The sequence below is a fragment of the Protopterus annectens genome, chromosome 2.part1 (genome assembly GCF_019279795.1).
Source record: "Protopterus annectens isolate FY-2018-M chromosome 2.part1, PAN1.0, whole genome shotgun sequence".
NCBI lineage: Eukaryota > Metazoa > Chordata > Ceratodontiformes > Protopteridae > Protopterus > Protopterus annectens.
In genome coordinates, this window is record NC_056729.1 from 1,347,307,181 (window position 1) to 1,347,335,105 (window position 27,925).

Consider the following 27,925-nt stretch of genomic DNA (forward strand, 5'->3'; position numbering starts at 1 on the left):
CAGGCAACTGATTTCAGAGCAGCTAAACATGATTCAGGATTACATTTTGAGAGATTATAAGTATTTTTGTATACGTGTTTGTCATGATGAGTAATATATCTGATAGCTTAAGTGTGACAGTGATCACTAAGGGATTCAAGAAAGGTTCCTGATGCAGTCTGTTTGCAAGGATCAGAGAGGTTATCCAAGTTGCAAGCTCTTATGGTGAGTCAACCCTACCTTATTTTCTAAAGGGACAGGGTTTCTTTGAAAACTAATCATTCTTTTGTGCCTAAGTGTGGTATCTGAGTTTACTTTAAGCCAAACTATCCATCTCCTTATTTTCTTTCCTGAACCTAAAGATGAGGCAGAAAGGATACTCCATACTTTGGATGTATACAGACAACTCAGATACTACCATGACAAAACTAAATCTTGTAGGTCTATGGATCAAATGTTTATTTCTTCTGTAAATAAGAAGGCAGGACAACTTCTTGCCAGAATAGACTGTTTTGAAATAGTTGCCTAAGGCTATTACCTTTTGTTATAGCCACCAGGACAGATCTATTTTGAGCAGGGTCAAGGCCTACTCCACTAGGTCCTTGGCTTCATCTTTGGCTTTTTGAAAAGGGTTGGATTCTAGAAGTATTCTCTACCTGGTCCTCTGTAGCTACTTTTACAAAGCACTATAAGCTTGATTTTTTTCTCTAAGTCTAGATCAAGCTTTAGTAGACTATTCTCCAGGGATTCCTTGACCCTTCTCCTTCCACCTCCCAAATATAGTTAGCTATGGTAATCTACCCATGTAGCTAAGGCTACTGCAGCAGCGATCAACATGAATAGCATAGTACAGTTGCAAAAGTTGAACTTAACCATAACAGTAGATATTCACATGATCACTGGTGCAGTAGCTGCTCCCTCCCTCCTTCCCACTTGTTTTTTTCTTTTTTTTTTTTTTGTGTGGTGTGTGTGTGTGTGTGTGTGTGTGTGTGTGTGTGTGTGTGTGTGTGTGTTTGTTTTATGTCAGAGTAAGGACTTTTTTTAATCCATAGCTTTCTTCTTTCAGGGCTCCACCTTCCTCTCTCTACTGGTAGAAAAACTCTGAAGGGCTACCCTTCATAACACTTGTCTTTAGTCAGCTCAGCTCAAGCTGCCTGACAGTTTGGGCTCATGGAATTTGAGAGATTTACACCAAGACAGGTTGAAACTGTTTGTGAATTGTTAGATATAGTTCTCACTAGTAATGTGTTTTATGTTTGACGAACAGTTATTTCATCATACCTCAAGGGTGGCCATAGGGACATCTGTAGCCAACAAACATGAAAATATGACCCTGGGGAAATGGGAGTGTGAGTGTATTCTTCTTTTTTAAGAGGTTTGTGGATGATATTTTTTAATATGGAGAGGGAACGAACAAGAGCTTTTTAACTTTGTTACTTATTTGGGTACTACCACTGTGTTTTTGAAATTTAAATTGCATTGCTCTCATGAACAGATACAGTTGCTAGATGTTTCTTTTTCAGGAGAGGTAATAGATTAGATACTAGTATTTTTAAAAAAAGGATGTTCAAGCTAATAGTTATCTCCATTGCAAAAGTACGCACCCTAGTCGTACATTTAAGGATATTGTAAAGAGTCAGCTGTTAAGGACAAGAAGGCTTAATACTAATATAGAGAAGTGTAATGAGCAAACGTCAGATATGATTAATGATTTTAGACCAAGGGGATATGATGAAGGCTTGTTAAATGACCTGAGACGACAGGTCCTTAGTGAGAGAGAAGGTACTGCAAAGCCTTATCTATCCCAGCCTGAGGCTTCTGAAATTAGGAATGACTAAAAAGGGAATCAATGTTTGCGATATGTTATGAATTATAGTAGAGCATCTAGCAATGTTATGAAGATAGTAACAAGAAATTAGGATATTTTGTATGCACTACCTGAGACTAGAGAGTATTTGAGTGAGAGACATTGATTTGCATATAGAAATTGTAGAAATGTTAAGCAGCACTTGTGTTACTGGGAGATGAAACTGACCTCTCACCCTAAATGTTTAACTAGGCTGGGGAGCAGTCATAGTACTGCCAACTTTGCTTGAGATGTTGTCTAATGAGGTTTTTAAAGGAGGCTATGGACGATGTGTTTTGTATGCTAGTGGGTAGTGAGTTCCATTTTTTAGCCACTGAACTACTATATAATGTGTCTCCAAAGCTATTATAGCTGTTGGTGACTTCTAGTAATAGTAGTTTGCTTGATGATCTAAGAGGCCTTTTGGCTGAGTGATGTACTAGGTTTTTGAGGGCAGGACACTTATTGGGAAGGGAATAGATAGAGTGACAGAGGCAGAGCTGATTGTAGGTTAGGAGGCTGGGCAGTTCAAGCCAGTGGAGCTGTCTCAAAGCAGTACAGTGATGAGTGCTATATGAGCAATTTGCAGTAAAGCGGGCAATTCTGTTATAGCAAGCTTCCATTTTGCTTAGTTCAGTTTTGTTGAGATTAGTCAGAATGGGAGATGCATAGAGTAGGGTGGTTAAAAGCTGGTAGTGAGCAATGGCTGATCTTGTGTTGTTGGTAAGAAACGGTTTAATACAGTAGAGTGATTCCAGAATGGCATGTACGTTTTTAATAGTTAAGTTGGGATGACTATCAAATTTTAGGTGGGAGTCTATGTTTATTCCCAATAGCTTAGCCTGTGCCACTGGAGCGATTGGAGTAGCATTTGTGGAGTAGATAGTGAATTGACTGTTATCAGTGTTTTTGTTAGAAGTGGTTATAATCATAAACTGAGTGTTCTTTGGATTAAGGATAAGTTGGGCTTTGGTAAGGTAGTTTTCAATGTCAGAGAATGCTAGTTGAATTGTTTGCAGAAGGGTGGGAATATTTTCTGCAGCATAGATTAAGGTAGTGTCATCTGCATACTGAATGACAGATGCATGCTGTGTGAAGGTATGAAGGTAATTTGTGAAAATTGTGAACAGTAGTGGTCCTAAGATAGAGCCCTGTGAGATTTCTATAGTTATGGGCAGCTGAGGAGAGAGAGAATTGTCCCATTTCACAGTCTGGTACCTGTCAGTTAAGTAGCTTTGGAACCAGGTAAGAGTGAAATTTGATAGGTGATATTGGTTTAGTTTGCTTAGCAGGATTTGGTGTGAGACTGTCAAATGCTTTGGACATATCCAAAAAAAGAGTTGACACCTGCAGGTCTTTGTTTTTGAGTTGGTTTATTGTCTGTGAAGCAGAGGAGCGCTGTAGTGGTACTATGGGCAGGTCTGAAACCATGTTGAGTAGGTGAAAGGATGTTGTTGTCTAGGAGATATTTTAGCACCTGGGTATGGATGCATTTTTCTAGGATTTTGGCCAGGAAGGAGAGTATAGCAATGGGTCTATACTTATTAAGTTCAGTGGAGGTCCGACATTTATATATGGGTGTAACTTAGGATATTTTACAGAGTTTGGACACATAGTTTTCAACAATTGATCTGTTTATTTGAGTGGAGATTGGTATAAGAATGGTATAAGAATAGCATCTGCTGTGAGTTTCAAGAAATAGTTGGGGAGTAGGCTGGCTGCTGTTGAAGAGATTTTTAGTTTGGAGAGCATGCTTTTGATTGAGGTGGTGGAAACTGTTTGAGGGTAAAGCTAGTATTAGTATTTGTGTTGGGGGGTGGTGAGGTTGGAACTGTCCTGTGGTACTAAGGAAAGAATTGAGTTCACAAAGTAGGAGTTGAATTATGTTTCAATGGGAACTTTAATGTCAGGAGTGGTTGGTTTGGGGGTAGCCTTTTGGGTGGGTTTTAGTAGCTGGTTTATATTTTTCCAAAATTTTTGGGGTTGTGTTGGTATTTAGTTTGTAATGTGTAGTAGGATTTTTTGTCGAGCCTAATGCATTTTTTTGCACACTTGCGCAGTTCTTGGTACCTAGTTAGGCTTTGTGTTTCTTTGGATTTTTTTATAATGGAGAGACCGTGTCTAGGTGTTGTAGAAATGTTTTGTTGAAATATGCTACAGCCTGGTCAAGTGGGAGGGTTTTTAGGGGTTCCAGTCACAGTTATAGAATAAAGTATTGAGGACCTCAGGAGAGAACTTTTTTGTGTTTCTATTGGATTTATAGTTAGATTTATAGTATATTGTAAATATTTACAGTTTGCCTTTATAATCACCTATAATCCTTTTATTTCTTAGTTGTTCATAGTTAGTGTTACTTTCCTTCCTGTCTGAGTGAAAGTTTCTTTCCGTTTTACCTCTACCCTTTGGGTATTCTTTCTGCTTACAGTTGTTGGTAATATATTAAAACAAAAATCCTTTCCTTTTCTTGTGCATGTGTCTGTAGCCTGTTGTGACAGAATATCTCTTCTGCTTTGTCTACCAATTAATTACTGTTTTTCTTTGCTCTTTGTTTACTGTTGACTGCATTTTTTATAATGGCAGACAAACAGGGCACAACATGTTTCAAACAATGTGATAAATGTGGCAGGAAGATGCCAAACTCTAATGGGCATCTCTCCTGTGTCTATTGCCTAGGAGAACCACATTTAAAGGTTCAACTTCCATGCAAGCTCTGTAAGGGGTTAATGCCAGCACCTAAGCTGAGCACAAGAACAAATTAATCTAAAAGGCTATTTTAAAACCCCCTTTCTTGGAGGCTATATCTGAGGTGATAGGTCTTAACCCCTCCTAAAAAAGAGACAAAGAAGAGGAGCCAATCAGTGCCATTGTCTCCTCATTCTCAGAAGTCAAAAAAACACTAAGACCCGGGTTCATACGGAACTGAAACCAAAACATGCAAAATGGCTTTGACACCTATCTTGGCACTGGAGTCTAAAACTCCATCTATGGTGCCATCTTTGACAATGGAACCGACAATGACTACTACTCCCATGGTACGAACCCTTCCACTGTACTACAGACCCTCTTGGCACCAAAAATAGTTTCTCCATTAAAACCGGTCACTTCACACCATCATCACAACCTTCTGGTCTTTCAACCATGGTGCTGAAGGTCAAGACATTAGCCAGGACCTAATATTCTCTGTTGATTGACCCTTTGTGTCAGACAGCAGTTAAGTCCATTCCTTGATTGTCCTGAATATCCAATGGGGATGTCAACCCTTTCCACCAGGAGCCTTTCTGAGCTCGATGTAGTGAGATTTGTAGATCAGCTCCTAGTGGCCAGAGTAATCCTAACTCCATCTAGATCCTCCCTCCCACCCAGAGCTGAGGATTTTTCTCCACAAACTCCAACATACATTCCTCCTTCAACCTCCCTGCAAGTAATGCTCAGTGCTGACACCTATTCTGGGGCCAGCTTCTTCACTTCCACTGGAAGATCTTGCCATGGTTTCAGAATCTACCCTGTGGACCATGGCTCAATCGGAGCCAATCCACTCTCGAGATTGTGACTGGGCCATCGGCAACAAGACCCCTAGTGCGGCACCAATTTTTTTCTATGATGCCGTCTATGGTTCTGGTTGCTTTGGCAGCTCCGAGTCCTCTAGAGGCTCCTTTCCTGGAGGCGGGCTCATTGGAGTGAGTTGTAACCCCAGTTCTGAGGTTGCCTTTCTCGGTTTCCAGGCTGCTATCCTGCCTTCCAGGTTATGGAGAGGGCACTCACCTTGGCAGGCTCTCAGTTGGCCCCTTTGGCACCGGAATGTCATATATACATATCCTCTGGTTTGTGGCTGACACAGTCCACTACACTGGGACATTGGGCATGGGAGCAGCAAAATGCCATACTGCAGGACACCCTCTCTTCGGAATCCTCTTCAGACATTCCCCCTGAAGAGCCACCCAGTAAGAGATCATGCAAGAGGAAGCACATTGATTTCCCTGAAGAAGCTTTCACCGAAGATACAGATTAAGATGAGGGGGAAGGATCTCCATGGTCAACCCCTGAGGATGTCTCCTTTGGAGACATACTGGAGATCTTGAAACAGAGGGGTGACTGTAAGCCCACCGACCCTTCCTCTGAGGAATCTGTATTCTTGCAGGCTTTCCGTGCTTGACCCTCTACTTCCTGGGTTACCCCGGCTGTGGATCAGTTGGTCAAGCTCATTCTGCAGTGCACCTGGAAGACCCATGACTCCATTGAGCTAATCTCCCAGAGATCAGACAAAATACTCTCCCTCCACAGGATCAGCCCCATTAGTCCAAAGGCTTGGAAATAGATGCTATGGTGGTGGAGGCAGCAACAAGGAAAGAAGTTGCAGGGAGTCTTGCACGATGGACAGACTAGGGAAGTGGGTTTACGCTTCAGTGACCTTTGTCATGTGGTTGTTGAACTATTTGGCACATTTTACCCACCTCCAGTGAGACCTGATGACGGAACTTTCAGGAACCTTAGCAAGAGCAGTGTCTAATGAGGTATGTGACAAAGTTGCTTTTGTAGCTTGCCAGTCTGGAATCCATATCTAACCCATCCATGAGGTTGATTGCACATACAAACAAAGGGGTGGCCAGAGCACTGGGTGCAGGCTTTGTCATGAGATGTCATGCTTGGATGCACTTGCGTGACTTTGCGGACCCTTTCAAGTCTTCCTTCATCAATGCTCCTATTAATGCTTCCTCTCTCCAGTCCAAAAGTTAAAGACACGCTAGCCAGGTGTAAGAAGGATGGCAAGACCCTATCTGCTGTGGGCATACATTTTTCCACTCTCCAGTGATCCTACTCTAGGAATCAGAGGAGTGGAAAGATGTGGTTCAGGAAATGCCAAGGGTCTTTTCGTGACACATGTGGTGAGTCCCCCCCCCCGGGGCACAGAAGAGAACTCATCAGGAAGACACATCACCACAGGCAGAGAGGGTCAGCATAACCAGGGGTCCAGAGATTCCTTTTCTGGGCAGCCCTACCAGTAGTCCTGAAGAGCGGCCTGATTGCAAACCTCTGGAAGCAGTCAGGGGAAGATTGTCTGTGCACCACTTAGCCTGGCATTCCATAACAACAAATTCTTGGGTGCAGACAATAATTACCAGATGTTATCACACCCCCTTCATTTCTTACCTGAGGCTGAAAAGGTGAATCCCTGATGTTCCACCTAGTCAGAGGGATGCAGCAGCACAAGAAATTCAAAAGCTGCTCCAAAAAAGAGTCATCCAGACAGTCCCACCAGACCAGATAGAATCCAAATTTTACTCAAGGTTCTTTTTAGTGCCAAAAAAAGACAGGGGACTGGAGGCCAATTTTGGACCTTAGCATCCTAAACAAGTTCGTCAGACAAACCGAATTCCAAATGGTCATGGTTCAGTCTGTCCTTCTGTTTCTGGAAAAAGATGATTGGATGTGCTCGATAGATCTTTAGGATGTGTATTACCATATAAAAAAGGACAAACACTCCAGAAGATATCTCCACTTCTGGCTGGAAGCCAGTCACTACCAATTTCGAGCACTGCCCCCTGGTCTCTCCACAGCCCCCAGAGTGTTCACCAAATGTATGGCAGTAGTAACAGCTCACTTGAGACTGCAAGGATTCTGAGTGTTTCCAAATCTAGATGATTGGCTCCTTACTGCCTCCACCAAGTATCTACTACTTCTCTCTTTGCACTATACTCTACAGCTAGCATGACTCTTAGGGATCTCAATAAACACAGAGAAGTCAAAACTAGTACCTACTCAAAACCTAGAATTCATAGGAGCAACATTCGACACAAGGTCTTGCCTGGTCGCCCTTCCTCTTCACAAGCTTCAGAGACTAAGATCTCAACTCCGAATGATACTGTCTGGACAAAGTCCCAGCTCGTTCAGTCCTTCAACTGCTGGGTTCAGTGGCAGCAATGATTAATATAGTTCCCCTAGCAAGACTCCATATGAGATTACTACAATGGCTCCTAGTGTCACAGTGGTCCCTAATGACACATCCCATGTCCTTCCCAATCCAGATAACGAACTGCTGCAAGTAAGATCTGAATTGCTGGATGAAGCCAGAAATGGAATTATGGAGTCATCCCTTCTCACCCTGTCAGCCCAAGGCCGTAGTGACCATGAACGCATCCCTGATGAGGTGGGGGGGGGCATTTTCAGGGAAAGACAGTCGAAGGCACCCATTGAGGACAGTTGCTATCCAGTCGGACAACATGTTAGTCATCTGGTATATCAACAAACAAGGGGGAACCAGGTCTTACCCATTGTGTCAGGAAGCCAAGAGAGTTTGGCAATGGGCGATAACCTCCAACCACTTCCTGGTTGCAACGCACCTCCCCAGGAGTTCCAACATGATTGCAGACAAGCTAAGCAGATGCATTTTCCTACCTCACAAGTGGTCCCTCAATCCCAAAGTAGCGACAGAGATTTTCCATCACTGGGATGAGCCTTGCTGTGATCTATTCGCGTCTGCCACCAGCCACAAATGCATCAGCTACTTTGCCCTAATCCCCCTTAAGTAAAAGTCCTCGAGGGATGCTCTAGTACATGATTGGCCCCCAGGACTGCTTTATGCCTTCCTTCCCTTTCCTCTGATTTCTCAATTTCTAAAGAAAGCACTTCACTTTAGAAGCAAAGTAATCCTCATTGCACTCTATTGGCCCCAACAAGTCTGGTTTCCTTTCCTTTGGCCTCACCTGGTTCACCAACAGTGGACTGTGGATCCAACTCTTGGATTACTGTTGCACCCTCAGGGGATGATCCAATCAAACCTATCTAGCCTCAAGCTGACAGCTTGGTACCTCCACTGCTGGTAATTGCCAGGCAAAATAACGTATCTTCCCCTTCCACCAGGAAAATTTATTATAGTAAATGGAACAGATTTTTTTATGATCTTGAGAAAAAGGATTGGACCCATTTTCAGCTCCAATTAATTCGGTGTTCGAGTATTTATCAACCTTACTCCATTCAGGAGCATCAGCTTCTATGATCTGGGTCCATTTAGCAGCTATCTCAGACTTCCATAACGGTTTCTAAGGTTCCTCTTTATTATCTCAGCTATTTTGTAAAACTTTCTTGAAAGGAGTCATACATATAAAACCGCCCTTCAAAGAACCCATAGAACCTTGGAATTTGACGGTGGTCCTTCAAACATTGACTCATCATCCCTTTGAGCCTGCTGCCACTTGCGGTATAAAATTCTTATCTTGGAAGACTTTATTCATGGTAGCCATTACCTCAGTGAGAAGAATTTCAAAATTATAGGCCGTGTGCGTAAAACGTCCTTACATAGTTTTCCACAAAGAGAGATTATTGCTTTGGTCTGACCCCTCCTTTCTACCCAAGGTTGTCTTGGATTTAAATATTAATCCATTGACCTGCCAGTTTTCTTCCTAAATTTTTCTAATAAAGGAGAATATTGTTTGCATTTATTGGATGTGCATAGACAATTATGCTTCTACTTAGGACTAAATCTTTCTGAAAATCTGACCAATTATTCCTGTCTTTTTCAGGATCCAAGTTGGGAAAAATCTGTTTCAAAAGTCACTTTGCAAAATGGCTGAGGGGTGGCTTCTCTTTTGTCTATCAACAGAACAAATTGCCTTTAATATCTAAAATCAAGGCGCATTCAATCAAATCAGTTGCTACTTCTGTGGCCTTTCATTCCAGAGCTTCTATGGATGACATTTGCGCAGCAGCTACTTGGGTTACCCCTAGTACCTTTATCACTCATTACAAATTGGACTTGGTCTCCAGAGGGAGAGTACCCTTTGGCTCACTGGTGTTCAGGAATATCCTTCCGTAGGGCCTCCCAGGACATAAAGTAGCTAGGGACTCTGCCCATCCATCATGAATGAATGAAGATTAACAACATCAGATAAAAAAGTTATGTTCTTACCATAACGTTCCATCTGTGTTGTTGATCTTCATTCATTCATGACATCCCACCCTCCTACCCCTTCCGAAAGACTCCTGGAGGTTCAGATTTGGTCCTGGTTACATGATAGGGCATTTGCTCAGACAAAGCCTCCACTTTTCCATAGGGGCAAACTCGATTTGAGGAGATGATGAGAGGAGTACTATGGGTAACCTTAGCTGGAGAGTTTTTGGCTAGTGCGAGCTTGTTATATTGGCCAAGTTGATTCCGAGGATGGAACTGAGACCCATCCATCATGAATGAATGAAGATCAACAACACAGATGGAATGTTATGGTAAGAACATAACTTATTTTTGTTTTTAAATAAATCAGTGTTTCGATAGTCTGGCGTGTTTTTTGTAATTTGTTGTTGTTTGCCATGCACTTGGATTTAATGGTGTAAGATCCTGGAATTTTTACTTTGTATGCAGTCGACACCCTCAGGCAATAAAAATGGAACTAACTAAAGTTGTGGGCTGATATTGCCTCTGCCATGTACCAGTCAACTGTGAGTTAGATTGGACCTTAACTAGAAGTTCATGTTGGAGGGGATTCTTTTAATACGATGAAAGGTTGTGCTGAAACAGTTGGATCCATAGGAAAATAGGCTAAAGCATTCAGTTCAGTAAGGTCAAAAATAATTAGGATATTTTGATTCGTTAGCAGTAGAAAAATCTGGAAACAGGTAGAGTGCTTTAGAAACTAGTATATGTGCATAACCACTGCTATAGTATATGTATACTAAGAATAATATTCCAGTGATACAGTCTTTCTTATATTAATTTTGTCTGATAATGTATATTAACATATCATATTTCTTTATCTTTGTATAGGATCATCCATTTGGCATCCAGCTTGTAGACAGGCAGCAAAGGCTGAAGATAAACACAAGGTGAGTCCTGAATCAACATCCTTGTCATTAATACCGTTCAATGCAGCACAGTATTGCTGGTTTGCCATAACATAAATCTGTTCTATGTGAACCCCATACTGCCCTGTATCTTCATAGTTCAGTTTCTGAGATGGTAAGCCACAATGAAAACTCCATTGGAAAAAAGACGTGCATTTCCATTAACTGATGTGCAGTTCCTTTCTACTCATGACTCCCATGAGCATATCTGATAAATCCATTTATCTGGCTTAATCGGTATCAAGGGCATAGTACACTTGTACTAGGTTTTTTTTTTCTCTTTTGGTTTTGAAGAAAAAAAAGTCCCATATGAATATAGTAGCTTTACATTTCTCCTGTTTTTCACTAATGTTTTCAAAGCATAACTTGCTGGATAGTTACAGAATAAGTAGATTTTTGTAACAGATATTCAAGACATACTATGTTATGCTGACTCTTTCTATGTACAAAGTATGTGGCTGTCTCACATATGCATCTGCTTCCTATGCTGTGTCAATTTGTGAGTATGTACGTTTGCAATGTAAAAACATGGTACATGTGTGGGCATACAGTGGGGAATTAATCTTAGATTGGGATTTAGTATCTGGTAGCATGTATGAATGAGTATTCATTGCAGTTATGCATCTAAAAGTGCAGCCATTTCTGTGATACTAAGCACAAAGCATTTACTGTGACACTAGATTTGCAGTTCTGAAAAGGTAAGAGAAAAAGAAAAGGACTAGGGAACACTAACAGTGATGGCTTCCCCCTTGGGAGGAATCATGGAGATGAAAGTCATTGTCTACATAATGGAATGTGCTCCAGTGGTTTGTGTTACCTGAGGTTGGTGTGCATGCATCAAAATGTCAGGTAATGTAAAGTAAAAGATGATTAGGTAGATCCTGCAGAAGGTGTTGATGTATATGTATATAGCTGGGTACATTCATTAGTTTCAGCAGCTTGTTAGTTTCTAAGCCACTGACTCAGAGCATTGCATTAACAAACTACATGCATGCATTCAAACAATAACCAATAACATTTATTGATTTATTATTCATTCCCGCAAAAATGAACACAAATGAAAAACACTCCATGTTCAGCAAAATGTTGACCTTCTGTGATCCCAGTTATTCAGACTCCTAGTCAACCTGACCTTCCCTCCACAGACTGTTTTTCATTATTAGCGGAGCTCCTCCCTCAGTCAGTCCTTCATGGTGTTTTGCCTGATTTTTTTTGGTTTTCTTATAGTCAGAAAGCGGCTAAACATGTCAGCTGTGAACACTAGGTTCTTCGTCATGGGATGGTTTGTTGACACATATGGACATATGCTAGGGATCGCAAAAGATGTTTAGCAGAAGAGCATATTTACTCTCTACATCTCTTACAACTTGTGTCTTGCAGCCTTCATTTCCTTCATACTCCACGTCTTTCTTTCAGCCAAGTAACTGAGCTGTGCAGTCCATAGGCATAATACATTTCTTAGACGGTTTTGTACCAGAGCTATCCACAGTGCTCTTGTCCAATGACAGATTTGTTAGTGAAGGGTGTATCCTGATCTGGGTGGGGGTATGCTCAAGCACAAGCTTTTGACAAAGTTCTGTGCTCCAGTGCCTACTTACTACCACATCAGGTTCTGGTAACCAAGGAAGAAGTAGTTGTTCTCTTTTCTGAGAAGTCTCTCAGAGATATCAAATCAAAACAACTTCTAAAGGAATGTCTGCAGAGAAAATTATGATGCCTGTCCATTTTAGTTGTGAAGATTGTTTCTGACCAAATACAACAGCAGGACAAGATAGGCTTACTGGATTATTATTTTGCCATATTAGAGACTTTGTTGAAAATTGCATGCACTGGCTTTTTTGGAGGTCTGTAGGGATATGATTTGCCCCCAAAGATTGGAAATGGTATTGATGGTACTTGCATTCTAAGGGGGGCAACTGTAAACTACTTACTATCCCATAAGCTTGACTTGCATTTTTGAGGGATATGGATTTGGTGTTAAATTCTGATGTAGACATTTACCAGCATGGTTTCTGTGAGGGAAGATCATGCTTCTCCAACTTGATAAATATTTACCAATATATATGGGAAGCTGTTGATATGTTTTTATCCATAGATGTACTTTAATTAGAGTTCAGAAAAGCATTTGACTCTGGCCAATATAGTAAATTTATTAAAGCAACATCTTAAAATATTAATTGCACCATTATAAAGTAGGTAGTAAAGTGGCTAACAGAGCTTTTAATGTCAAAATCTGAAGAAGTTTCATTTAGGGAGAAACCATTTTTGTGGCAGTACCACAATAGTCTGTGTTTGCATAAAAAATATATTAATTGTACTTTTGTAAACTGGGTAGCAAAGTGGCTAAGTTAATTGTCAAAACTGAAGAAGTTTCACCTAGGAATAATACTGTTTGCAATATTTGTGTGATTTTCCCTTCATTAAAGGCATTTGGACTAGTGAAATTGTAGATGGCACTAAAAATGGGACCATAATGAAATCAGTTTCTGATCAAGAAAAATTGCAGCAGTATGTTCATTAAAAATCAGATACACTTTAATAACAGAAAAGAAGGGTGTTGCATTTTTGTGAAAAATAATTTGTTACCTTTACTCTATAAATAATGATGTCCTTTTCATTTATCACTGCTGCAGTAGCCTTATCAATATGGGTTATATCCAGCCAAAGATATGAGCACAAACTGTCTGTTGGCTCAAGCTGTGCTAACTAAGAACACAGGTGTGGGAGCCAAGCCCTTCGGAGCTTTCCTGTCATTGAAGAGAGCACTCCCCTGTGAGCTTTCAAGGATTGTTGGTCAGCTTTGCTGCTTCTTTGCTGGGCAAATAAATCCTATTTAGGGAACAACCTGCCACATTAAAAATTGTCGTTTTATTGTACTTTTCAGTTTAGGAAAGATACAATGTTGTGTTTTAAAGGACTGTCACTAGACTTAAGTTGTTGTTGTTGTGCAATTTTAAATGGAATTGTAGTTTTTGCGCCACTTTAAAAATTGTTTAATGTGATTGAAAACTATTTTTTTCTGTGGATAAATTGTATTTATTTTAACTTTTGGAGTTGGCAAAGTATTTTAGAGTCCTTTTTACTGTGATTTTGCGTGAAAATGTGATTTAAACCTTTACCAGCTTTTCCTGCTTGTTTCCCCTGGGAAAGAAGCAGGATTTTTGACTTGATCAAGGAACAAACTACTAGCCTATGGTTGGTCATTCTTCCAACCACAAAATGAAAAAAATACACAAAAGTTCTTTGCCACCACAGCAGGTTACATGTTTGGCTGTGCTGCAGGCAGGTGACTCTGCTATGCCTATACTTTAGACCTCCCTCGTCTTTTACCCCAGATCTCATTTATGTAGCACCTACAACCAATGTGGACCAGGGGTTAGCTACATCCTCTGTGGCTGTTGAGGTACCTTCAGTGGGCAAGTGAGAGACACTTGTCGGTCTTGGGAGAAGGAACAGCAAAGAATTCCTTGATTGGTCAGAATGTTTTGAATACCTCTGTGGAAGCTGCTGCTGGCTCCATTTTTTTTCCTGTTCCAAAAGAAACAGAAAAATAAACATGTATCTACTCATCCTCATAGTTCCTTAGACAGGAGTAGTTTACTGGGTCTAGATCAGGGTTTTAATTCAGACTATTGATGCTTCTTATAAGATGGTTTCTGGTAAAATAAAGAGGGGTACCTCTTTTCCTGAATAGATTTTAGATTCTGAATGTGGAGAGGAAAATGAAGGTACAGATACAGGGTTTTCTTATCAGTTTTCTGATTCAGACTCAGAACAGAGCTTAGTTTTTGATTTTCCCTATTGGGGGGGGGGGGGGGTTGTATTTTTCTGATAATATTTTCAGAATGTTCCAGTGTTTTCAGTGGGAGAATACTGTGGTTTTTTAGTCCCTCAGAAAACACTATGTGCTGTTAGACCAGGAATTTCCAGAATATTTACCCATTCCCTGAGTTCTGTCAGCTCTGGAGGATGCCTCTGTCACTTCACTTTTTCTAATAGCCAGCTTGCTGCCTCTAAAATGGCAAATCAAATTTGTAAAGTTTCTCGGTCTTTAAAGTTTTTATACACTCTCCACAAAACTGACCTATCAGCTACATGTTTAGTTAATCCAACTGCTGCCAAACATTTGGTTTATTCCAATTCTACTCTTTCTGACGAAGGATGGGAAAAGTATTGATAAGTATGGGAAAAGCAGAATCAAGAATTTTGCATTGTCAGGCTCATATTGTAAAGTTGATTCTGACTAATTCTGGAAGTATGAGGAAAGGTTTGGCTGTAATTTCTTCTTGTGAGGAAAAATCTGAACAGCAGCAAATCAACTAGTGGCATTTGTCTGTTGAGGAGTGTGAATTTCCTGACAAGTACTTTGCCACCAAGCTTTCCTCCATTAAGTCTCTTGTGCTCACAGGGGCCTTCAGTGTTTCAGATCAGTGTACATTTCCTTGTTCTTGGTTTGAGTTTGAGATTCCCACTTATGATAAATTAATTGCTGTTGTGTCCACAATGCATTTTACCACCTATTGATTAGATCCTTGTCTGGCCAAGTTTGTAACATTTTGTCTGGATGTCTTGGTTCTGTACTTTTATAAGATCAACAAAATTTCCCTTATGAATGCAGTCTTTCTGTCATTGTTAGAGGACGATTAGTTTAATCCTATTCTTAGAAAGGCAGGACTGGATACTGATAATCTATACAACTGCCGACCTTTCTCAGGCTTCCCCTTTATTGCTAAGGTTCTTGAGAAGGTTATGAATGAGCAGTTGGATTCCTGTTTGAATGTTAATCAGATGTATTATCTATTCCAGTCCAGGTACTGGTCCGGGTATTAAACAGAAATAGTCTTGGTTAAAGTATTTATCAATCTCTTAACTGCTGGATATCAGTGTTATTACTCTGTTTGGCTCTGTTTGGATCTCACTTCAGCTTAAGGCATCATGGAGTATGACATTTGATCTACTGCTATGGTATTTTGGATGTTGTGTCGTAGTTATTTGATTTCAGCCTTTTTGGCCATGCTCAGCAGGTTGTATCTGGAGTTAATAGCTTCTCACCATCCAACTGATATGTGGGATGCAGCAGGATTTAGTTTTTTGGGTCGGTGACAGTTAGTGTGTATATGCAGTTCCCCTTTATAATCGCGAAATACTGAAATCTTGAATTTCAGTATCTCAAGACCATAAAGGCAAATTTTTTAAAATAGAGAAAGTGCATAATTGCAAATCCGAATATCTCAAATTTGCGGTTATGGCTTGCAGTGTTTTTTGTGGATGGTGTCCAGTGTTGTGTGTGAATTTAGGTGGAATTTAAGGTAAGTGAGTGTTTTGTAAGGGTTTTGGGTAGGAGTTTGAGTGTATGTGAGTTTGTTTCTAAGTTGTACGTGTGGGTTAGGGTAGGCAGGTGAAAGTATGAGTGTGTAAGTGTTGGATGTGCTGGTGTTTGTATATGTGTGATGTGTGTGTGTGTGTGTGTGTGTGTGTGTGTGTGTGTGTGTGTGTGTGTGTGTGTGTGTGTGTGTGAGTGTGCGCGCGCGCGTGGGACTGCAGAATGTCTGGCTGTGAGTTTACTTTCTTTTTCTGTTTGTGCGATCTCGGAATTAGTAGTAAGGGGGTGTAGGTGCAGGGAGGCTTGTCCCCCTTCTTATTTGTAGTGTAGGTTTGTGGGTGTGTGGTGTTATGTTTTTGTGTCTGTTTTTTGTTTTGTACTGTGGGTATTGTGTGGTGTCGTGTATACTGTGTGTTCGGGATTTCAAATTTCACAGTTTTGGGCTGTCGGTGTTTTGTGGATTCGCCTTTATGGTCTCGAGATACTGAAATTCAACATTTCAGTATTTCGAGATTATAAAGTGAATCCATATATGCTGCCATTCTGAGATGTTTTTCAAAGAAGACGTTTAAATTATAATTTTTCTGCTCACGAAAGCTGTATCACTCATTCTGGCAAAATTTTATGTTGGCCTTAAACTTGCTCCAGACTTGGAATGCATCCATAATCAGCTGATATTGATAATCAGCTGAAACTCAGTATCTCCAACACTGTTGCTATGGTCGTTTGTTCTACCATTTATTAAATTTCTGCAACAGTTTTCTCTGAATATCATCCATTGTGCTGAAAAAAATTGAAATTCTTCTTTGTGTCTGCAGAATTTAGGGAGTATAGTTGATGATCATCTCATCCTTAGGTATCAGTTATCTGGGGTCGACAAATCCTTATGTCATCATTTGAGGAATATCTCTCTAATTAAGCACTTTATTCCATCAGTTGACTTTGTGCATGTGTTGGTCTGTTCATGCCGGAATTGCTGCAATGCTGTATACCTGGGGCTTTTAGACCTTACACTGGATCTGCTGCAAGTGCTGCAGTATTCTGCAGCCATGCTTCTTACTGGAGTATCCAGATGACACTTTATTACATAGGTGCTGTGGAGCTTACAGTGCCTGTCTTAATTCTCTCCGTATTATATCTTACCCTTCACAAATTGGGTACCCTCTTTCTTAGGGAACATTTTGTCTGGTATTAGTCTGCTTGCATTCTTTAACAGTCTACCTTTGGGCTGCTGGAAATTCTGAGGATTCAGCTAGATTTTTCTGGTGAATACTGTTTAACCTATTAAGGGCTATGTCTTTGGAACCTTCTACCAAGGTGGATGAGGTTGACCCAGATGCTTGAAGGTTTTAAGCCTTCTTATAAGACCTACCTCTTTGACCTTTTTTTTTGTTTTGTTTTTGGAAGTAGGTTGCCTCAGCTCTGCTCATATTTTTTTATATTTATCTGTTGTTACTTTGTGAAAATTTACTTTTGTATGCTTTTATAATAGTGCCCAGTCTGTTGGCACGTCAATAAGTTTTACATTTGTTGGACCAGGTTTAGAGTGATGTTACTAAACTGTGTGAGTAGTGATACTTTTAAAGAGGAATAGGCATATTGGTGAAGGGAGTGAGACAGTGTATTGCTATATGCAGAGAAAATATCTGAAAATGTGTATAGTTACAACTTTTATACTATTTACATGCTAAATACTTAAAAATGTATAAAGTCACAACTCTTACATCATTTATACTAACCTAGTATCTCCCACTCATTATGGAGTCCAGTCAGACATTAGTACAGAAACTGCCTTACTTAACCATACAGTCCGCAACAAAAAATTAAATCTGTTCACTGCTGCATTTCTCCTTGACCTGCCAAAGGCCTTCAGCACTACAGCTCTTCCTTTATTCATTGAAACACTAGAGAAAATGGGCTTCAGTATAAACACATTATACTGGTTCAGAAGCTACCTATCCAACAGTTAGATGGTGTCAGTTATTCTCGGACTTTCAACTCACCAATATAGCCCCCCCCCCCCCGAGTTCCATACTTGATCCAATCCTATTTAGCATTTTGTCAATGATATATATATAGCCTCAATTCCGAGTGCTAAAGCCAAACAATATGCAAATGATTCCACCATTATATGTTCTGCCAGATACCTTCACCAACTCCAGACTACTACCCAGCATGATTTTGCCCCTTTACAACTTTGCCATACTTACTATAGCCTTATAAAATGAAACTGATTATTTTCAGCTATGGTGAGATTACATTCACGTCAAGAAGTAGCACAACAATTGATCAAGTCACTAATGCCAGTCTTCTAGGAGTAATCAGTGTCTGTAAACTAACCTTTAACAAACACATGGACAATGTCACCTAAAAAGCACACAAAAAAGTAGATATGCTTCATAAATCCAAGCACTACTTAAAATGACTCAGCACAATTAAACACAACTCAAACATTGCTCCTTCCTAATTTACTCTACTCTTAATTTGTTCTCACTAACATTCTAAAACACAACAGAAGATAGAAAAAATATATAATAGTTTTGCAAAATACACTGCTAATGACCTCAAATGTAGCCATCATTGTACAAGACTACAAAAAATTCACCTGTTACAACTAAAAAATATCAGCTAATATTCACTCAACTAAAAACCACCAAAAACTTAATATTTAAAGTTAATAGTTCTCTATCATAATCCACTACCATCGATAAACATATCCCAACCAGAAACCATAGATGTCTCTTCCTTAACATTTTATAGGTTAGTAAATCTTGCAACTACAGTAGGACTTCCTTGTACTCTGTTCACGTATCTATACTATGGGGCTCCATACCCCTTGATGTAACCACATTGTTCTAAACAAACTAAACAACATATAGCCTTTATTTGGTCATGCCCATGCTCTGGTTCTCCCTCACAAAGGAGACATTAACTCTACAATTATTCATCCTCTGTCTTTTACTTTAATACTCAATCTTCCTTCACACCCCTCTGTATGAAAGCCATTATACCATACTTCCTACCTATCTAACTCTTCCACTCATCTTACCATGCTGTGTATCCTGTATCATCTCTAAAGTCATCGTATGGATCATATTTTGCAGTTCTGTATGTTAAGGTATCTTGAATATTCTCAAACCAATCAATTGTTAATTCTTTTTCTGCAGCTAAAAATTGTAAATTATTATTATTAGTAGTAGTAGTAGTAGTATTCAGTATGTCATCTTGCTTGCACTTTTATCACCACTTGGAAGTAGTTGTAGTTTGATACTTCACACCATCCATTGCTAAATACCTGGAATTTTCTGTTTTGTAACTTTAATGTGTAGAGCTTTGATTTTTCTCCTCAGGCTTCCACTGAAAATTGTCTTTATATATATATATATATATATATATATAGAGAGAGAGAGAGAGAGAGAGAGAGAGAGAGAAAGAAATATATAGAAATATATAGATACAGATTCAGTGTGTGTGTGTGTGTGTGTGTGTGTGTGTGCATGTATGTGTGTGTTTGTGAGTTTATATTGATTTATGTAATGTAGTTTTTATGTAATCACAAATCATCTAAAAAATTCATATGTATTTAATCTAAAACATACTTAGTTGAACCAAGTTACATTTAAGACTTCATATGCAGCAAATACAAGCTCCCCAAAACCCCATTCATTAAACGTTTGAATGCCTTAGTCACACAACTGTGGAGAAAACAGAAAATTCTTCACACAGTAAATCACTGCAGGTGCACAGACACAACCTTCTAGAGGTAGAGATACAGCATAACATAGGGCATTAGAAAGGTACAAAAAATGATCAGCATGAATGTGAGTTGTACTTTCTATGACCAAAACCAACACCAGCAGTCATTTTCTTTAGCCTTGCATACTTTTTTATCAAACGTGATTCAGTCATTTGTGTTTTATATAAAATTTTAGATCAATTGTGACACATTTTTGTAGATGAAACGTGTTATAGATAAAATTTAGTGCACCCATATGTATCATTATTTGCATATATACATAGATATTATTTGCTTTGATGGGGAACAATTGTGAGTGTTTGTAAAGGTGCAGATGGTTTTGTAGGTAATGTGGGCAGTGTTAACTTGTATGAATAACTGGATAAATGAACCGGTCTGTCTTTCACCCTTTTATTCTCTGAATCAGGACATGTGGATAATGATAAATGAACTAAATATGGGCAATTTAAGCCGATTAACCAGGACATTTTGGGAGGAAGGAAAAATATAAGTACCCATGGAAAAATCCTGCATGCATTGAGTGTGCATGTAAAGTCCAGATTGTTCATAATTTGTAGCGGTGTATTTATTTAAGGCTAAAGTTTATATTAAATGAAAGAACTGATATAAATGATAAGACAAAGGAAATTGTATGACAGACAGAGAAAGAGAGATGTTTCATAGTTGCAAGTTTAACAGTGATGATTTTGTTTAAGTGTAAGAAATGCTTTGTAGGTTCTGTGAGGGGAACATAAGTTGTATCAATAGTAGTATTTAAATGCTACTTCTGTGAGCAGTTGTATTGTTTTGGATTAAGTTTGAAAAAGACACATCAAAAGCTTGCACTCTGTACAGACAGAAACATCTACTCAGTGCATCAGCCCAACTTTCCCTTGCCTCTTTTTTTCTATTACCCTCTCTTTTATATGGTGCCCCCCTCCTCACCAGCATTTAGTCCTCTCTAAAGTCCAAACTAGACTCATGCTACAACAAAATTGCTAAGTTTGTAACTAATACCTCCTACTCATACCACCACTGCTTATCATTACGCAACCTAAAATGGCTTGAACTCCCCAACTATCTCACCTTTAGCCAACTAACTACAGCTCACAAACTCATTCACAATCCATCCATGTGCCCTGCTCTATCTTCTATACTTACTTTATAACATCCTAACAGACCACTCCGATCCAACAACCAACTGCTCGTAAATGTAGAAAAACCCAAATTTTCAGCTGGCCAGATGCTTTACTCCTTTACCATCACAAAACTTTGTAACTCCCTCCCCCAACACTTAGATCCACTTGCTCAGTAACCCTCTTCAAGACATCTCACCTCTCCTCATCTTGGCTGTGCACATGTGCTAACACCACATCTCATATAACCTAACATTCAACCTTCACAACTATTCTCAATCCCACTCTACTACTCTGGCATCCTCCTTTCACATCCACCTGTCTTTTTTACTTACTCTGTCTCACCATCCAGGCCACTTCCCTCTTCTACTAACCCTCATTGTCCTACCACTGATCCCTCCTGTCTACTTCTTTCTCTTCCTAACCCTTATAGACCTACCATTGAACCAGGAAAGACATTCAAGTACTCTCACAGCCTACCTTAATATCATACCACCACTTGTATCTGTAACAATATCCACCGACTTTGCTAATTCCTGCAGCAGGACTCATATAGCCTATCGCTGAGCTATTACACTTCCTGAATATGTGAAAAGTTTAAGTACATAGTCTCTAATTAATTCTTATATCTGTGTTGCACCCACTGCATGAAGTGTCCTATATAAATTTTGCTAGCTAAAAATTACTTATATGGAATGTTCTCATGTATATACTCTATATTGCTTATATAATATCTTTGATTTGAGAATGATTACTTATGTACTGTTTTTTTTCACCAGTTGTATGAGCTGCCAATAGTATGTACTAAATGTCTTTATTAATGTAAAGTCTGTATTGTATGTGAAATGTCTTATATGTGGAGCTTTTCTCCCCAGGACTCCACTGAAAATGGGCACTTCTGGCCCAGCTGGAGCATCCCAGTAAACAAATGCAAATAAATAAATAATGACTAGTATGAAGAGGTATTAATAAAGTAATGTACGTGTATGGTGTGGCTCAGATGTCAGCACACAGGCATATAGTTAATTTAAGGATAGTATTTATTTATTTATTGCTTGCATTTGTTGACCGGGAAAGTCCACTGGGCCTAGAATGAGCCCATTTTCAGTGGAGGCCCGGGGAGAAAAGCTCCACAATAATTACATACAAAGATGTATAAAAGCATAACATATAACAAGGAATAATGATTAATACATTTATCTTGAATGAAAATAAAGTAAAAACAATAGAAATAATAAAAGACATATATTCAAGAAATACAATATTAAATAAGTCTGCAAGGTTTATAGCAGAAGGAATAAGTACAGAGTAAGGGAAGGATGAGATAGAAGGGTAAGGAGAGAAAAGTGTGGCTAAAGACAAAGTGAGGCTAAAGAGACAGGAAGGCAGTGAATAGGCAGAGAGAGGGGAGGAAGTGGTAGTACTAGAAATGTATTGGGGTGAAATCATCAGGGAGAGAAGTCAGGAGGTGGAGTTGTGAATAGGGTTACAGGAGCATAACCAGTGAGAGGAAAGATGTAGTTTGAGGGATTTTTAAAAGAGGTAGGATTGCTGATAGTTCTGAGAGAAGGGGAGAGATTATTCCATGCCTTAGCAACAGTAAAGGAATACAGCATTTGGCCAGCTGAAAGCTTAGGTTTCTCTATAGACAGTAACATTTTGTTTTCAGATCTTAGGTGTCGAGTAGGGTGATGGAGGAGAGGGGAGGGCATGTATCAGGGTGGTAGATAAGCTTGTGGGCTGTAGTTAATTGTAGAAAAGTGAGGTAGTGAGGGGATTCTAGCCAATTTAGTTGATGCAGAGAGGAACAGTGCTGGGTAGAACAGTTTGCATTTGTAGCAAATGTAGCAACTTTGTTGTAACAAGAGTCTAGTTTTGTTCTCAAGTAGAATTGTAGATTGGTACGAATGGGAGCATCATATAAAAGAGGTGGAAGCAGGAAAGATGAGGCTAGAGCTTTTTTTTGTGGAGTGGCTAAGAAAATAGTTGTGCCTATACAGAGCACATAGTTTTTGGTGAGTTTTTTGATGTTGTGGATGTGAATGTTGAAGGTTAATTTGTCATCAATGGTGACACCTAGTAATTTGGTACTGGGGATGACTTCTATGTTTGTGTTGTTTTGGGAATGAATGGAGAATAGTGACTTGTCAATTGTGAATAGTTTCCCCCACCTCCATTCCTGTTTTACCAGCATCAGTTACTAGTGATACTAGTAATTGATGCTGGTAAAGGCAGGAATGGGCGTGGGGGAAATCAGGAACCAACTCTTATTTTTTTATGAAATAAACAATGTTATTTATTATATATGTTCCAAGAATACTTGACCAATGTATTACTGAAGAATACTTTCAACAGGTAAATGGATCACAGAGGTAACTGTTTTCATGTATAATTTTACTGCAAACATTTGCCTAACAATATCTTTTAATGTTGTTCTATTACCTTGATGTACAGAAACCACTAGAATGCAGTTTGTTGTTAGTAGAGTAACTAGCCAGCAGGTGTTCCAGTTTTAAACAGAAATGTTTAGCTGCCAGTTGTGGATTTTTGGGACTTGCCTCAGGCTAACTGCTTAGTCACTCTGCCTTGTTCCTATTTTTGTGCCTTTCACGAGCAGTCTTATCTCGTTTATGATGTCTGTTGTAATTTTAAAGAAAGATGTTAAAGTAAGTTTGCAAAATGCTGGTCTTTGACATAAAGTTTTCTAGTTCTGGAAGTTGTTTAAAAACTACCACTGTTGTTTCTGTTTGATTACAAACTCATCTATGACTATTTGAACATTTTTCAGAAAAACACATCGAGCTTCTGCTTATGGTCACTGCCATTATGTGAGGCCTTGGTCACTTTTGGGTGAATTTTGGTGTCAGATACAGGCCTTATTGTAATCATTTCAACATAATATGTATAGTCATCCTGCCCAGAGGTCCAAATTAGGCTTCACAATTAATGCTTATTCCTTTAAATGTTACAGGATCAATATTTTATAAATTCATTTATTGATGAAGTTGAATTGGTCTTTATATGTTTATTAGCTCCTCTCTGTAAGGAAAGGATTTGTTGTGTTGCGGCTATAGTTTTCTCTGGTTTGGACAAGTCATGGCTGTTTTCTGAGTTATTGCTGTCTGTGAATATTAGCTATAAAGAATGACTTGCTGGTGTAGGCCAATAGCTGTTATCCTCACTTTCAAATCTTTGGCAATAGAACTACCAGCCCAAATGTCAAAGATACTTATCTTTGATGCAGACAACTCTTTTTATATTTGAAGATGAAAATGCTTATATTAGCCAAGGTAATTTTTCCATGTTGACTTTTCTGCTTCGGCAGCCTTTTACAAGCCTGATATGAGTTTACATTTGGTGTCAGAGATTATATTCATTGACCCTTAATCATTGTTTGCCATCACCAATAAAATTATTTTTCACTGTGCTCATATTAATGGGGAAGGATAACTGCTTTCATGTGAGGCTGTTTTAGATAAATAGGAAAACTCTGTATAAGTGCAAGAGCCCCTCATCTCATTTATATCTTTTGCCTCTCTAGATTTGTGGCTACTCATTTTGTAGCAGCCAGAAGATAGCTTATCATTCCTGACTAGAAGATCTAGGATTTGAAGCTTTTCCACCATCAGAAGATATTCTAGTAGAGCAGGCTTTTCTTTGTGATAAACGTCATTAAATACCCTGTTGCCTGGTCACATAATGTATAGCCTTGTTTGAGTCTTTTCATAAAGGTATTCTGTATTTTTCCATCATCAGAACAGGCAAGATTTATGTAGTCCATCGTACCTCTGCAGCCCCCCCCCCCCCATGAGGTTCACTTTCTTATGAAAGCATTAGCTTGATCCCTCTTTATTTGTGTCAGGGCACTAAAGACAGCTAACACCAGATTACTGAAATATTGTGCCTGACTTGACTCAGTCAAATAAATGGGCCACTTGAGAGAAATATTTATTAGATTGGAACATTGGGTATCTCTTCTACTAACTTTGATGCACATAGATTGACATCATCTGAAGAGTAATAAATTGGTTACTTCTTGAAAACCAGTACATGCAATTTAAAGGTTTGACTGGACTTTCAAATCAGAACCCATTTGCTTAGTAACAATGCTGTTGCTGTGGAGATGTTCAGCTGTTCTCTGCACCATGCTGTACCACTAATATTACCACAGTTCTCAAACAGTAGTCATAATGCCTGTTTTTTACTGTTAAGTCAAGTGCTGTTTAATATTTTAGTAAGCAAATGAAGAGACATCAAACTGCAGAAGAAACACAGCAGGGTGATCTTGTTAGTCACAAATTGTTCTTTAGATAGAAAAGGTCATAGCTGTAGCAAAGGAGTCGTCCTTAATATACAAGGGGCAATGCATCACAACTAGCAAAAACTTAATGAAATATTTCTACCCCAGTCTCCAAAAAGCAGCATTATGACCTCACAGATCATTCTGTATAGTCTTCACTCTGACAGTAAAATAGGTCACTCATAATGCACTAAATTAGAGTTGTCAGATATTTTCATTCAACAGAGAAGAATGATGTGCTATCCCCTAGCTATTGGAGCACTTGCCCGTCACAGAGGAGACCAGGATGTTACCAATCACATAATCCCTTTTTGATACAGATTTTCCTGCCAACCTTGAAGTCCTCCACAAAGAAGTCCAACATAGTGTGTTAAAACTAGACTTTGAAAGGGTGCCTCAAGTAGAAATTAGTACCCCCTTCCGTTATACCTCTGAAGTGTGTGATTGATCTAAAGGACTTCTACAGGCCTTTGTGTAATGTAGAATAATTCAAGATGAATACAGTGCTACTGCTGCTGTCTGTGCTTCACAAAAGCTTGGTCCGTGGTAAAACAAGACATGCTGTGAGTTCATTTTTCTACAAAATTTGGTGGTAAAATTATGCCAATATCAAGCATTGCACTTTGGATTGTTGTCTTTATTTTTTATTTATTTTATTGTAGTTCATATATTTTCTAATTAAATGCTATAGTGTCAACTGTCAATGGCAAATGGAGTTACATCTTTTTGTACCTGGATGCAAAGCAGAACTGTGTATTTTTTAGCTCTTTCAGCATTAATCCAGAAATTGTCTTTGCTCCATCACCTAGGAATAAACATCAGCAAACTGGCTTTGATTTTTTTATTTACTTAGTTAATTTGCAAAAGAAAAAAAACAACTTTATTGAAATGAATAAAACAGCAGTAGTGACATATTTACACATAAAAGTTTTTTTTTTTTTACTTTTTTCCTCCCACCCTTTACTTCATTTTACTGTCCCAAACCTCATGCCCCATTAGTGCTGAGTCTACCACCTACTCCATGGCCCCCAGACTTATTCTGGTAATTTTGCTGGGACTGGTCATGGATCAAAGGTGACTGGGATCAGCACATCTGAGTCTTAATCCAGGGGGGGTTTACTTGGCCTACTAAGTCCCCCCCTCTCGTTGTGGCTACGTGGTATGTTCCCTGGGAAGGCATGCAATGTAGGCTTATGGTGTATCACCCTGCCTCCTTGGCAACTCAGCCAGCCCCACTTTCACCCACTGACTACACTTCCTATGACGACGTCCCTAGCCTACAACAGGGATCATCATCAATTGACTCTGATATACCACCATCCCTCCAAGATGGCCATGCCCATCCTTACCTGCTACTGTGTTAGTCACCGGAGATTCTAATCGAACCTAGGTTGCCAAAGTCATTGTCAAGGCTTTATCCATCTATGCCATTGGAGCAGTTACACATACACGGGTTAAACAACTAAAGCAGCTTACATTTTGTGTGTGTGTGTGTGTGTGTGTGTGTGTGTGTGTGTGTGTGTGTGTGTGTGTGTGTGTTTGTGTATAAATTGAATTGATGTCCAATTCGAATTAAATGATGCACACATTGTATTTCTTCTGTAACATCACATTGTATTTCTTCTGTACCATCTTTACCAGTTGTTTCCTTAAAGGTGAACATTTCTACTAGTGCTACAGTGGAATCTCCTGTGATCATGATCCCCTTATTTTCTTTTTAAGCTGGTCTTCACAGTTTTTGTTTCTATACCATGTGTCTGTATAAAGTTAATCTTGAAAGTTTAAAAGCTGATTAATAGTGTTCACAAGTTGTACTTTTAATCTACTTGTTTAGATTGGCAACTGTGAGGATAGTTATAAAAGCATCTTGAAGGATCCAGGTCTAGTTACATTTCTGGACAAATAAATCCCTTCATAGTGGATGTACTAATTAAGTGACTGGGTTTCTTTCAGACTCCTAAAACAGATAATACTTAAACAGTCTATCTTTCTCCATCTATAACTAGCCAAATTTGCCAAATGGCATAGTCTAAAGAATCATTTCTTGTCGCAAAGATACCTCTAACAAACCACTTTAAGAAAGTGAGAACTTCTTTAAGTTGCTCTGCAATCATCAGATATAATTCAGATACTCTATTACATTGTGGAGTTCATATCCTGCTTTCATTCCTTCATTCCTTCATTCAGTCTTCTTACTCCCCAAAATATCTGTATGACATTATCAAAACATCTCTTCAGAATGATTTACTATCATTTTATTGAAGTGGACTCGGTCAAATCCACTTTGCACGAAGTCTGAACTTCGAGAGTTGAAAATGTCGAACTCAGATATTGCCGAAGTATAAATCTCATCCCTATCTTGACCCATGTTAACGCTTACTCCTAGGTTGAATTCAGAATGTATTTTGGCAGTAACGGAATTCATCAATGTGACTTTTCTCGGATGTGAGTCAATGATATGATCATTTGATTGAGTCCAGTTCATTTAAGTGATAGTAACCCCCTCAGAACACTGATATGTGCTACAAGATTTGATAACACTTCCCCTCTGATTCCCTGGTCACTTTCCACTCTTGCTTATGTAACATTCCGAAGTTAAGAATTTAAACTGCACACTAGTTGAAGTAAGAAAAATTCCATGAATATGTCAAATTAAAAATTCTAACATTAATACTAGAATATAATCCTTGTGATCAATACTGGCTAATTCTACAGAATATTCAAACTCATGCATAAAAGAAGTTCTTACCTTTATCTTAGTCTTATTAAAAAG

General features: G+C 39.1%; 1 protein-coding gene across 1 annotated transcript in view; it reads left to right on the forward strand.

The window, feature by feature from the left end:
- Nucleotides 1–27,925, forward strand: part of ABLIM2 (actin binding LIM protein family member 2) — a 2,642,076-nt gene that overhangs the window by 1,618,460 nt on the left and 995,691 nt on the right. Inside the window, exon 8 of the mRNA XM_044062807.1 lies at nt 10,581–10,639. Coding sequence (XP_043918742.1) covers nt 10,581–10,639 — 59 coding nt within the window. The remainder of the gene's footprint in view (nt 1–10,580; nt 10,640–27,925) is intronic.